The 13401-nt window shown below is 42.7% G+C and overlaps 1 protein-coding gene across 5 annotated transcripts in view; it reads left to right on the forward strand.

Moving 5' to 3' along the window:
* The first annotated feature begins 2191 nt into the window (after positions 1-2191).
* Positions 2192-13401, forward strand: part of hspa12a (heat shock protein 12A) — a 100309-nt gene continuing 89099 nt past the window's right edge. For 2 of the 5 annotated variants that reach the window (XM_025897430.1, XM_005459509.4), the window contains exon 1: positions 2192-2559. In XM_025897430.1, coding sequence (XP_025753215.1) covers positions 2517-2559 — 43 coding nt within the window. In that variant the 5' untranslated portion in view covers positions 2192-2516. The remainder of the gene's footprint in view (positions 2560-13401) is intronic. The other 3 variants (XM_005459511.4, XM_003455006.5, XM_005459508.4) reach the window with 2 other exon arrangements.

The raw sequence follows: 13401 nt of genomic DNA on the forward strand, positions 1-13401 counted from the left end.
CCGCATGTCTAAAACCATAACTTTGAATCATTTAACCAATAAAACTCTTAAAAGTCATAAAATTAATCAGCTATAATTATGTGGCTTAATAATAAAACATTAGAATTCTTGGGCAGTCAAGAACATAGTGTCATTGTTAGTGTGCAGTAAATGTTTATACACAAATGCATATAGTTATCTTAATAATAAATGTAAGTTAATTTCCATCACTTATAGTCTTCTGTTCACTCAAATGCACCACTTCCAGTTCAAGATACAGATTAAGGAGGATGCCCCAGTTCACCTGAAAAGTTTGGTACCAGTGCCGCAGAAAGTGCTGGAGCTGGGAATAACTAAAGTTCCCAGTAGTTGGTGGTGCATCCGCACTGTTCCGACAAACAGAAAGATTTTTGTATTGGTTTCTGGTAAATAAATGCCTTTTCTAACTTTCATCCTAGAACTGGTGACTGTTTGGATAAAGGATATGCGGACACCACCCAATCATTTCCTGTTCCCACTACTGAGAGGCCTGGTTGGATGGTATAGAAGAATTTGTGTCCCGATTTGCAGAGAGAGTAAGTTGGGTTGACTGACCTGAGCAAGAAATTGGGCCCTAACAAGGTACACTGAACAGAGGAATGTGAGAGAAGCCATAAACCCCCAGCCTGTTCTCCACAGCCCTGACTTTGACAACCAATCATCCTGCAAACAGATGCAGAAGGGGTTCTTTGTTTGCTGCTCGAAGAGGCCACTGGTGCTCTCAGAGCTGCCATGTTTGCTGGTAAACTGAACCTTTGATCAATAAAAATAAACTTGGGCTGTACTGAATTCAGTCTTTGCGACGGGATGCCATGGCAAAGACTAACGCCTCTCACAGATACATTGTCCAAGCTTGATCAAACATGCATGGTAATGTCCTCCCCCTCAACACAATTCAATTGCAGTATTTGACAATGGCCACAGTGCCATGTAGCGGGAACAGGAAATGTCACGTTTTGCATGTTGGGGTACAGTTTGAAGGTGGGCGCCCCCGGAAACCACAAATTTGTCCAGAAAAGCATTAAAAGTTGGACTTGTGTTACACTGTAAACTGTGAGCTTTTATGCAAAAGGCATGACCCTGGCGGCACGAAGAGCGATATTTCTATAACACACAGAAATCTAGTCCAAACTTTACAGTCATGATGACAGTCCTGCCGTGAACACACTGATATGCCCACTGTCAGCATAATTTAGAGCGCCACCTGCTGGAAACAAGAAATGTCATGTCAACATGTTGCCACTTAAGAAGCATTACTCCTTCTCTTCTGTAGGGCTAGCTAGATGCTGAAGTACTGCGACTAGAACTTTTGGACATCTGCACTCGTTCCGGTGTTGTGCCCCTTCACCCCACCCCACCCCACCCCACCCGCACACAGCGCTCTCTTCAAATGTTTGAAACCCAAAGTATTAAGGCTGGTTTGAAAAAGTAGAAAGTATAGATATTTGTGTTAAAATCTAGGATGTAGAAAAACATGAGAAAAATAAATACTCGAGTACAGACAGCTATGAAAATAACGTACCTGCAGTAACAACGTATTTGGACTTCCTTACTTCCCACCTGTATTATAATGTTAAACCCCCTTATATACCATTTCACACAGACTGTCACAATCTGCATGGGGTATGCAGATTGTGTTTTGTGAACTGGACCAAAGAGAACCACACACACGTAGAATAATAACAAAACCTAAAGACAGTAAAACAGAAGTATCCATCCATCTTATCCGGGCCGGGTCTCAGGGGCAGCAACCTAAGCAGAGAAGCCCAGACCTCTCTCTCCACAGCCACCTCCTCCAGCTTGTCTGGGGAACACTGAGGCATTCCCAGGCCAGCCGAGAGATGTGTCCCGGGTCTTCCCCAGGCCTCCTGAAGAGCCCAAAACACAGTAATAATCAGCAGACTCGGGACCATGACAACAGACATGCAAATACTTTTTTTTTGTATTAAATTGGAGGGGGGAAATGATCGACTTGTATGAATCTAACCTGAATGTATTTCACGTATTCGCTCGTTTGGTAACTTTTTCATGAGGTTTCAGTTAAACTAGTCTGAATGCTGGTACAGTGGGTAGTGGGGGGTACAGCGGTAGTGGGGTACAGTGGGTAGTACTGCATCTTTTGCGGCTGCACCGAGCAAAGCTGCGTCAGACCGGACAGGGGCAGCATTCCTGGTCAGGACAGCCATGAATGTGATGGGAGGGGCGGGCAGAGCAGCAGCAGCAAATCTGGGGTCCAACATCCTCTGTGCTGAAGCTTTTCTGCACCTCTTCTGCTTCTAGACCCTCACGAACCTCAGCCCTGTCCACGAATATTTCCAGGTCTTATGCACACAACGATAGGCGGTAAAGCGAAGCTCGGGGTGGCACCGCGTTAGTGACGAAAACCACATTTTGTTTGATTTTTCCCCACTTTGGCCCGGTGTGCCTCAGCAACCAGGAAAATTGCTTGGTGTAGCTGTATCGGAGAGAAGGCTCGAGAGGAGGTGAAACTGCGGGACATGATGACCGAGAAAGACGCATCGACAGAGAAGATAATCACAGGTGAGTTAGCATATCCCGTAACGTCTACAAACACCTTTGTCGGTACAAGCTGCGGTACTCTGATAGCAGTTACGCAGCAGCTTTTCGGTGTAGTCGCCTGTCAGACGCGGAACTCTGATATTTGCCCGACTGTGGCACTTTGCGCTTCGATCTAGTTCTGGCCAAAAAGCGTATGCGACACCTTTGCTGCAGTGCAGAGAGGCTGTGTGAGCTATGAAACCCTCCCTGGGTTTCCAAGGACACTCGTGTTGTGCGGGACCTCGCCCGCTGACTTGCACCGAGCAGGAACATGTAAGAACATGGCGATGTTAAAAGTTCTCGCTTTCTCTGGCTCGTGTTTTCCGACCGAGCTCGATGTGGCAGGTCGTTCCCGCAGACACAGACCAGGTCTGTCCTCCATAACGGTGCGGGGTTCGGTCACGTGGCCCATCCCACCGGAGCTGTGACTCAATGCAGCAAAAAAAGAAGTCTGCACCACATCCTCAGGTACTGCTCATCCCCGCCCAGTCGGAGCTGGTACGGCGTGTGATGGAGCTGGAGTCCTGAGCTGTGTTTCACGTCAGCGGCCTGCACAGAGTCTGCTGTGTTAAAGTTGGTATCAGTGGCTTGCATTGGGAAATCTGTCATTTTATTATTGCTTGCTGAAATAACATAATTGCCAACAGTTCTGTCTTTTGCACTCCAGATGTACATTTAAGCATACCAACCAACATTTATCAGAATCAGCACACTTTATTAATCCCTAAGGACATTATGTGGGTTACAGTTGCTCCACTATAGTAACAGAAACAGAATAGACTATTTAACAATACAATATGTTACAGATTTACAAATATAAGAAAGACTTTTATTTTGACAGTTTCAACCTGTAGGGTCATCCGGCACCATTTTATACGATGTACCCCCCCACACCAGCAGTCCTGTACCTATAGCATTTTAATGATTTCTTGTTAGGGCCCGAGCACAAAAGTGCGAAGGCCCTATTGTATCTGCTCTGTTTCTTATTATTATTATTATTATTATTATTATTATTATTATTATTATTATTATTATTATTATTATTATTATTTCGGCAAATGAATCGGCCTTTTGAGGGCCTAAACATGCTCGAAAACTCATGAAATTTTGCAGACGCGTCAGGTCTGGTGAAAATTTACGTATTTTAATGTCCGTAGACATGTCCAGGGAAAATTGGCTCAGTAGCGCCACCTAGAAAAATGAGAAACGCGAGCCCCCGAGATGGGTATGACCTACATGTATAAAACTCGGAACACATATCTAGCGTTCGGAGGCGCACATAAAAGTCTATTATGGCCATGTCCTAAACCCAACAGGAAGTCCGCCATTTGGAAGTGAAGGTGACATTTTGGCTCTAATTTTGCCATTTCCATGCCTCGAACTTTTGCGAACTCCTCATTGGAATTTCATCGTACAAGCTTCATATTTGGTCAGTGTCAACTACACACCTGGGCCATGTTAAATTGCGGAGCTTTTGAGTTTTCGGGTTACTGTGAGGCCGTGGCGCCACGGCGAATTTCGATGACTCGCCATGAAAATCTTATTGCCTCTCGTTCTGTCATACATTGTCCGACCTTGACCAAAGTGGACACATATGATAAGGCTCCACCCCTGAACATATTTCAACTGCCATATTTGACACCAGGGACAGCGCCACCTAGTGGGAACAGGAAATGTCATGTTTTACACTTTGGGGTACAGTATTGTAATGGGTGACATCTGCAGCCTCAAATTTCTCCAGGAAAGCCTTAAGGAGTTGGTCTTGGGTTACAGAGAAAACTGTGAGTTTTCGCTGAAGGGTGTGACCCCAGCAGCATGGCGAACATTGAGGTCTCGCCATGAAGAAACAAATTAGTGTAACTCAATGAAATCCAATCTGATCAGTACCACATTTTACAGGGATGATGTCAGACCCGCCCTGAACAGATTGATATGCCCATTGTCAGGAATACGTAGAGCGCCACCTAGTGGCACCAGGAAATGTCATGTCTTTCATTTTGTTGTACTGATTTTCACAGGTTCATCGTGGCCACCTCAAAAGCGGTGAATATCACCATCAGTCCCTCTTGATGCTTCAGTGAGAAAATTGTGACTATAAACTGAACGGCGCACCCTGGTGGCAGCGCAGTTCACCATGAAAGATGAAGTGGCTTTTGAGGGGCTTGAAAAGTTTAAAAAGTCTTGAAATTTGGCGCACACCTCTAATGTGATGAGGGATTTCTTTTTATATGTTCATTTTCCTTGAAGAGCGCAAAATGGCTCCACAGCGCCCCCTACAAAATTTCAAAACAACAGCCCCTGCTCTGTGTTTTATGTATGAGTTTGAAACCTGGCAAGCTTATTGGAGATATCAAGATGTACAAAAAAGTCTCTTGGAGCAATATCCCAAATCCAACAGGAAGTCAGCCATTTTAAAATTAATGTGTAAATTTGGCGACATTTTCCCCTCTTTTCAGGCCTCATACTTTGACGAACTCCTCCAAGGGATTTCATTAGATTTACGCGATCTCCTGTGTGTGGAATCTAAAGACCTTTGTGATGTTAAATTGCGAAGCTTTTTACGTTCAGGGAAACGGGGTGGTCATGGCGGCACGTGGAGTTTCACTCACTCGCCAAAAACCAGTAACCTGCTGTCGCTCAAAAACACAATGTCCAATCTCTCCCAAAGTTCGCAGGCGTGATGAGACTCGAGCTCGGAAATGTTTGTTATGCCATTTGTCAGCAATGGTTAGAGCGCCACCTAGTGGGACGACTATAATAATGGTTGAATGAGATGAAATTTTAGCTGGTGGTTAAATGCATGAATTCCATCAATGTGACATCAGATCGGAAGCGCTGGTTTTAGGTGTTGGGCTTGGCTCGACGCGCCGGGGGTGCGAGGGCCCTCATATCGCTGCTTGCAGCTTTAATATTATATATGAAATTCTAGCTGACGTTGTGCTGTTTGTGTTGTGAAGAGTTTAAATTAGGCAGAAATTCCAGAGCTCGGCTGGTTAGACGTCTGCAGAAGCTCTTTCCTCACAAAAACAAAAGAAAATAAAAAAGCCTGGACCGTCTTTGTGCAGACTTGGCAGCTCTCCAGACTTATGTAACGTCACTGAATGAATGCCATAGAGACTCCACCCTGATGATGTCTCACAGGGATCAGAGCTTTGTTTGGCTTGGACTCTGACAGCTAAAACTTACTTCTTGTGAAAGTTAATCTCCTAACTTGTGAGGTAATAAAGTCATACTTAAATCATGGCAAACAGAGGGGTTAATAGCTGTGTGAGCTGTTTGTAAAGGAAGACTTTCATAAATGGCGTAAACTGAGAGTTGATTTGTATCTGTGGGATAAGAGGCAGTTGGCAAAGTCTTCATGTTTGAAATCAGTTCCTGGTCCATCATTAGCCCAACATGTGTTTATCTTACATCTTCACAGCAACACTTTGGTTCACGATGCTGTACTGGATGAACTTTCGTGGGTTCGCACAGTTCAAAATAAATGGAAAGGATGCCAAAGATACAAACACTTCTTCATGTCTCACTCAGCCATGATAGTTTGCAGCTGAATGATGCCTTATTTGCTCCTCTAGAAGATAGAAGGAAGAAAACAACACTTTGTAAAGTGTCTGAATCAAAAAGACAACACTAGCCTGCTAAGAACATAAAGATTTTTGTCATTTCAGTCAGTAGTTTACAGATTGACCTAAAAAGGGAAGAGACACAAATCCCTTTGGGCTACGATTCAAGGAATATGGCATAAAAAACCTTAACATGTGGCACTACCTGCTGTGGTGACTCCTGGTGAATAAGAGAGCAGTCTCGACAGCATTTATGACGTTGTTCCCGCTGTTTGTAGCACTTTCAGTTTCAGGAGCTAAATTAGGCACAAATCGGAGCTCCTTCTCAGCGCTATCTGTTGGTAATGTTCTCATGACATCACACCCAGGCACGTCAGGCATACTAACTACAATTTTACTTCCCTAAACAGTATAGACTGTGTACTTTAAAGACAGAGTTGAACATTTTCAGAAATATGTTTATGCATATGATGGTAAATTTGGACTGGATTATCTGCCTCCATATCACCATAGTTTAGGATCCTCTGCTGTCACCCCAACCCTCTGCATTTCCTTTTTCTCCTCCCCTCTCTCTCTTCCTTTGTCTTTGGCTCAAAGTAGCACAGTTTCCACCATGTTGGTCATTGTTGACCCAGGCCTCGACTGATCCAGCGTGGAAATGTTATCGATTATCTGCACGTTTGATTTGTCAGAGATGCTGGATGCCCTTCCTGGTACAACCCATGCTGGGTTTAGGAGCAATACTAAAAGTACGCTGCCTTGTGGCTCCCTCATGATATTGGGGTGGGGTCTTGGCTCGATGTACTAGACAAAAAAACAACTTGCTAATGCGCAGCCTAGCACTGGCCTGGACTCACTGTGTGAATTAATAAACAGGGGTTTCTGCCATGAAGGCTCTTATGCCTATCTGCTGCTGATGCCGTGGAAGGTTGGCTGAGGTAACGCTGTGCAGTTATTACACACATCTGTACATGGAAGTTCAGCTTGATCGTGTTTCTGTCAGTCTGCAGGACCATCTTTACAAAACAACTGTCTGATTCATTGAGTGATCACATATACATTTTGCTCCCAGAACTGTTTCATTTTCTCACTGGCCCCACAACACAGTGAGGTATCGCTGAGAGAGCGCTTTCCCCCTGTGGGCCTTTTGGTATTTCATCAGTTTTCTGAGCTCTGTGCAGTGGGGGTCACTGTGGGCTGTTTGTTATGACAGTGCTGAGTGAGGATAACGAGTAGGGATAACTAGTGGGGATAGGTCGGTCCTGGAGAGAGCGAAGGGAGAGAGAGAAGCACCTCACACATGTAGACCTACCCAGCTTTACAGAATGTTAAACAGCACATATCAGCTCTAATGCTGCTGGTTACATCGTAGGCTTTACAGAGCTTCACAGCAGAATCAGCAGTCAGACAGGAAGATAAAGGAAACTCACTCAAGCCAGGCCAGAACTGCTGGGATAACTGGTGTTGCCATTTACACTGTTCTCTGTCTGGTGGATGCATCAGACATGCATGTAGGTTTCTGCAGATGTAGGTAGTTGGCTGTCAGCAGAGTTGGATGTGTTTCACACGTGCAGTTGATGAACGTGTGTCTGTTTTAAATTAGTGTCGAGTCTAAAGGAGCTGCTCGTTGAACAACATTCAGTTTTCTGTCTGGGATTTAGATGCACATATACATATTTGTAATATATCACTGTGCTGCAGTGCTAACATTTTGAATGAAGTGTCCACCAGCACAATGAAATCCCATAATGCATTGTACTGTAACAGTATTTTTCATCTGGAAGGTAAATTATTAGTCATCAGACGGTGACTTTTACAAACACACACACACACACACACACACACAGACAACCTCATTTTTCAACAACTAATAATAATGATAGCGTTAACAGGAAGATCCGGCCTAGATTCACAGATTTCTCAACAATGATGCTTCATTTGTGACATTTCTGTTCCCACACCTCATCACTTCTATTTGGAAGTGTCTGAAAAAGGTGCAGTGCATGTGTGAAATGTATGTATCATCTGAATGTGATGAAGAAAGTTACTAATCCAGGGCCCTGTGTTATTCACAGAAAGTACAAACATGAGACTGTTACAGTCAGCACTGAGACACACCCGAACCTTCAGCTGTCAGTCAGGAGTAAGAAAACACAGGCCTGTTAATATCGTCATAACCTAACAGTGACCATGATACCAGTTGAGCACAGCTGACCTGTTTATTCAAGTCAGTTCTGTTTATTTAGTGCCAAATCACAACAACAGTCACCTTATGATGGTTTATATTGTAAGGTAAAGACCTACAACAATACGGAGAAACCCCCCAAAATCAGACGCCCCCTGTGAACATATAATATTTTTGCCACCATCCCTCAGGTGACATTACACGGCTACAACATGGACGCGTGGTCCTGTAGATGTTATAATCAAATAAGTTCCTTTGTACTGCATGGACCAAGGTTATTATAGTTAACCAAAAATAAAGTAAAAGCTAAAATTAGATGTGCAAATAACGTTTTAGTTAACTGAAATCAAACTGATGTGATTTTGAAGCCGTGGCTTTGATCTTTATTGAGACTTTAGGTGTTACCCGACTGGGAGTCAGCTGCTTTGAAACAGTTTTGTGTTTTTATTGTAATACCTATATTTTTCCTAAATCCAGGCATTTGCCATCCATACAATAATTAAAAGGACTAAAATCAACACTGAAACTTTTAAAGCTGAACTAAAACAAGCAAACTCACTCTGGAAACAAAGTGAAACTAAGAACAAATCCAAAAATGAAGAACATAGTAGGAACAAACTGCATCACACACATGCATCGGGGTGTTGTGGGTATCTTGCCCAAGGTTACTTTGACATGTAGGTGTGGAGACCCAGGGGTCAGACGGCCCTACAACCGGAGCCATAGCCACACCTAAAGATACAAACACAAAACTATATTCACTCTCACATGGAAAAAAAATCACTTATCTTACTTAAAAGCAGTTGGTCCTCACTGGGAGCTACTGCTTGTGGAAAACATTGTCAGAAACACTACACCTTTCTCTCTCATGTTTAACTGTCAACCATAACTTGGTAAAGTGTTCACTCGGTTATAAGTCATTCCTAAGCATGGATGGATGTGTGTGGAAGCTTTCAGAGCCAGTGTGTTACCTGCAGTCGACCAATGCAGGCCACACCCTATGGAGAGAGGATGTAGCGGTGATATGGACTGAGTTAGAAGGGGCTTTGTGGAACTTAACCTCACAATACATATAAAGACATTTGTTAATCAATCACCGCCCTGCCTGGGCAATACAACAAAAGGAGGGAGAAGGAGAATCATCCCACTCCCATAAATATGTGCCGTGGAATGTTGGAGAGTAAATGGGAGCCAGAGGCTGTTTCCAGGATTCAGTCTCTGACATAATCCATGTGTTGAGGGAGGGGCTCATCTGCAGCGGAGCGGGTCACAGGATGGGGGAGGGGCTTCTGTCAGGCAGTCAGATAGTAACTTTTCGGGAGGAAGTGCGGAAACAGCGCTCATTTGGAAACATAACATTGTTAGGAAGTCTGCATTGTGCCGTATTCTTACATGTATCCTAACATTCTGCTGTCTTCTTTTGCACTGTCCAGTTAAACAGTGATTCTACAAACTATACAACATTAAATGCACAGTTTCATGTGTTGTTTCATATCCTGTTGATGTCTAAAAATCATCAGTTTGTTAGTTCTTATATCGCGCTTTTCTACTCTCCCTGAGCACTCGCAGCACTTTCTACAACGTGCCTCATTCATACAGGCACCTTTTTCTTGTCTGTCTAACATTCACACATTCACACTCCAATCAGAGAGCAGTTTGGGTTAGTGTCTTGCTCAAGGATATTTGGGATGCAGACTAGAGCAGCCAGAGATTGAACCACCAACCTTACTAATAGTAATACTTTCACTATTATGTTTTAATAGTAGATAACCTCTAAGAAAAACCAGTTTGAAGTATCATGTTGTCAAGCATCTATCCAGCACTGTCCAGTAAATGTTGGTTTACTGTTGTGGAACCATCCTTTCACCTACTCGATGGCGCACAAATGAATTGATGAACTGGAGATTTCAAATGTTGATCCATCAGTCCATAATACCTTCTTCCAGTCTTCAGTAGTCCAATGCTGGTGTTTCATGGCCCAGACAATCCTTTTTTCTGACGTCTGGCTTTCTTGCTGCAGCTCGTCCTGTCAGACCTGCAGCACGAAGTCTTCTCTTCACAGTAGAAACTGAGACTTTCTTACTACGACCACTATTAAGCTGCTTGAAGCTGTTGTCCTGTGAGCCGCCGATCACACAAGCTGTTAACTCTCAGAAACTTGTCCTCTGATCCAGTCGTGTCTTTGGGTCTGCAGACCTCTTCCTGTCACAGTTTGTTTCTGAGCCTTTGGATGGTGAAGGAAACTGTGCTCACTGACACCGTGACTTTCTTTGCAGTCTCTCTGTAGGACAGACCGACATTTATAAGTGTTATGATGGTCTGTTTCTCTTCCATTGTTAATTGTCCTTTTCTCACCATGTTTGTCACACTACTTTCTGCAGTACAATACTGTTCAACTGATGCTGACAAGGGTATGGTACCACAGTGTGTTCCAACACTGCTTTTATGCAGACAGAGGGGGTGTAAGTAATCCAGAAAAGTTGGAATAGCTGTAGGAATTAGTAGCAGCAGCTTTCAAGACTTGATCAACCTCCACTGCTGCAGAACAGCTTTAAATAGTTAACCCATGATGTGTTCAAAAAAGGTCTTTTGTATAATTCTGAAATGTACATTATTTTTCAGTTTGGGGTAACCTTAGCTGTTTTTTTTAAACCTCTGGCAGTTCACCACTCACCTTTGTACCATTTCAAGCTGTTGATTGGACCTGAACAACTTGAATTGCAATAAACAACTGGAAGAATTGGGCTGTTCTGAAACTTTTGACAGGTAGTGTATATATAAACTCTAAAATAACAAGTTTTGTAAATTGCTTTGTAAATTTTTACATTTTAGAACAGAACATTTAATTGTCAGTAGATATATGGCGCATCAGAAAATAATCTTTACACATGCAGCTACTGTTCATGTTAATACTATAACAAGTTTTTCAGAACTATACAGGCTATACTTTAGACTAATCAGCAGGTTAGGGTAACCATTTAGCTCACAGGTATCACATGTTTATGCTGCCCCGGGTTCTAGTCTATGTGGACTGTTGGATACATTTAACATCGTGTGTACTAAGCTATTGTTATTGTTACAGAATCAGTGGCTATGGGTTTATGTGTTTTCTTGGTTCTGTAGTACAGCAGAGCACCAACAAATATTGTCAGCTTTACATTAACACTACTCTAGCTAACAGCCGTTGCGTATCTATCCCAAAAATGTGAAGCCTCGTTGCCTAGTTACGAATATTTCCTCAGTCTTAAATAATTCATGCTGTGTTTCAATATGCACACATTCCAGGAAACGCGGGGCTGCAGAATCTGAAAAACATGCATGTGATACAATAAGAGAACTCCAGACATGCTAACTATGAACAGGCTCCTGCTAATGCAGGTTTGATGGAGTCAAAAATAACTCCAGGTAATGATGAAATGGATATCAGCACAGCAGCAGTCTATTTTTATCTAACCTGGGTGTAGGGAATTATGTTCAGTGTTCAGCCCATATTTCTGCGTGCAGCTTTTTTTGTCTTCAGTTTTTCCCTTACAGACAGGCAGGAAGGAAAGCCATTGTTCTGCAGAGAGTTTGAAGGCATTTCCTTAGTGTGACCTCTTCAGGAGGCTGCGTTCTTTCTGTCTGCCATCTTTCTATGTTGTTACTTCTAGAAGTCTTTATTCTAATGTGCAACAATTTAGGTTTCTTAAATCTAAATATTACACTAAAGGTTATGATGTGTGTGTCTACTTTAAGTTTTAAAATGTGAATCAAGTTTGAAGGTACTTGGTGTAAGAAAAGAAATGTAAAGGGTAGTTGGCAGTCTGTAATCATATTACTGTGACCACTGAGCAGGTGGTGCTAAAGTTCCTGGTAAAAAGAATTCAGATCCAAATGTTCTTGGACGTCACCTGAAAACTTAAACGTTAAAATTAAAAATGTGAAAGGCTAAGAGGGGCTAAGGCCAGGAGGGCTTAGGAAGCAAGTGGGTGTTGGATATGAGGATTTGCTCCAGACTAAAGGCACAGAGACACAGACCTACACGACACCGCTGCCTTAGAGGGTGCTTTGGTCCGGTGGTATGAGTCATATCAGTTAGAGATGTTGGTGCCAGCCCTACTAAACATGATCGCCGATGCAGTGTAAAGTAGGGCTGCTCGATTATGGCAAAAATGATAATCACGATTATTTTCACTGAAATTGAGATCTCGATTATTTGACGATATTTATTTAACAATAACAATGTATTGAATAATGGCTTTAAAGATGTCAAAAAATAATATAACATAGTGTGCAAATACTGATAACAGTGCAAATGTTTGCAATATAAAAAATAAATGAAAAATGTAAACATCTATGTTTAGTGAACTTCAAAATACTGCACAATATTTATGCATACAAATAACCAAATATCAAGGCAAGCTGTGTAGCCGCACAATGCACAATTGCATCAAAGTGACATTGAGGTATGTCAACGAAGTTGCTGCCTGAACAAAAATAAAATGAAACACTGAAAGTAGTAACTTTTATAAGAAATAAATAAAAACTAGTATGCCCGAGTCCCATACAATCTCAAAATGGCTCAACAAAACATGGTTCCTGCAACCTCTCAAAGGTTTTTAGCCAAAAACACCAGCCTATTGACATGATCAGCTACGACACTGTAGCAAAGTTTACACACTATGTCTACTTGACCCACATCTGACTCCGCGAACCCATAATGTTTCCACACCACTGAAGTCGTTTTACCTCTTTTCAACCAGCGGCATTCTTTCTTCAGCAGCCATTATCCTCTCCTCTCCAAATAACTTCTGCTTAGCTTTCCGAGCTTCCCTCGGGTCCTCTTAAATGTTGTGACGCGTGTTCGAAACGCAGAGTGGTGCGCTCGATTTGCCACATGGAGCAGCGCGAGAGTAAAGCACGAGGGAGGTGCTAATAATCGGCTCAGTCATTTTTAATGATCGTTGAAAGCTCAGATCGTAATTTAGATTAAAATTCGATTAATTGAGCAGCCCTAGTGTAAAGGGTCATCATACCAAACGCAGTGGTACAGGGATGAACTTTTTCCTGTTCAGGTGTGATAGTATAGCCATATCT

Source organism: Oreochromis niloticus, linkage group LG13, assembly GCF_001858045.2.
Source record: "Oreochromis niloticus isolate F11D_XX linkage group LG13, O_niloticus_UMD_NMBU, whole genome shotgun sequence".
In the NCBI taxonomy this organism is placed as follows: domain Eukaryota; kingdom Metazoa; phylum Chordata; class Actinopteri; order Cichliformes; family Cichlidae; genus Oreochromis; species Oreochromis niloticus.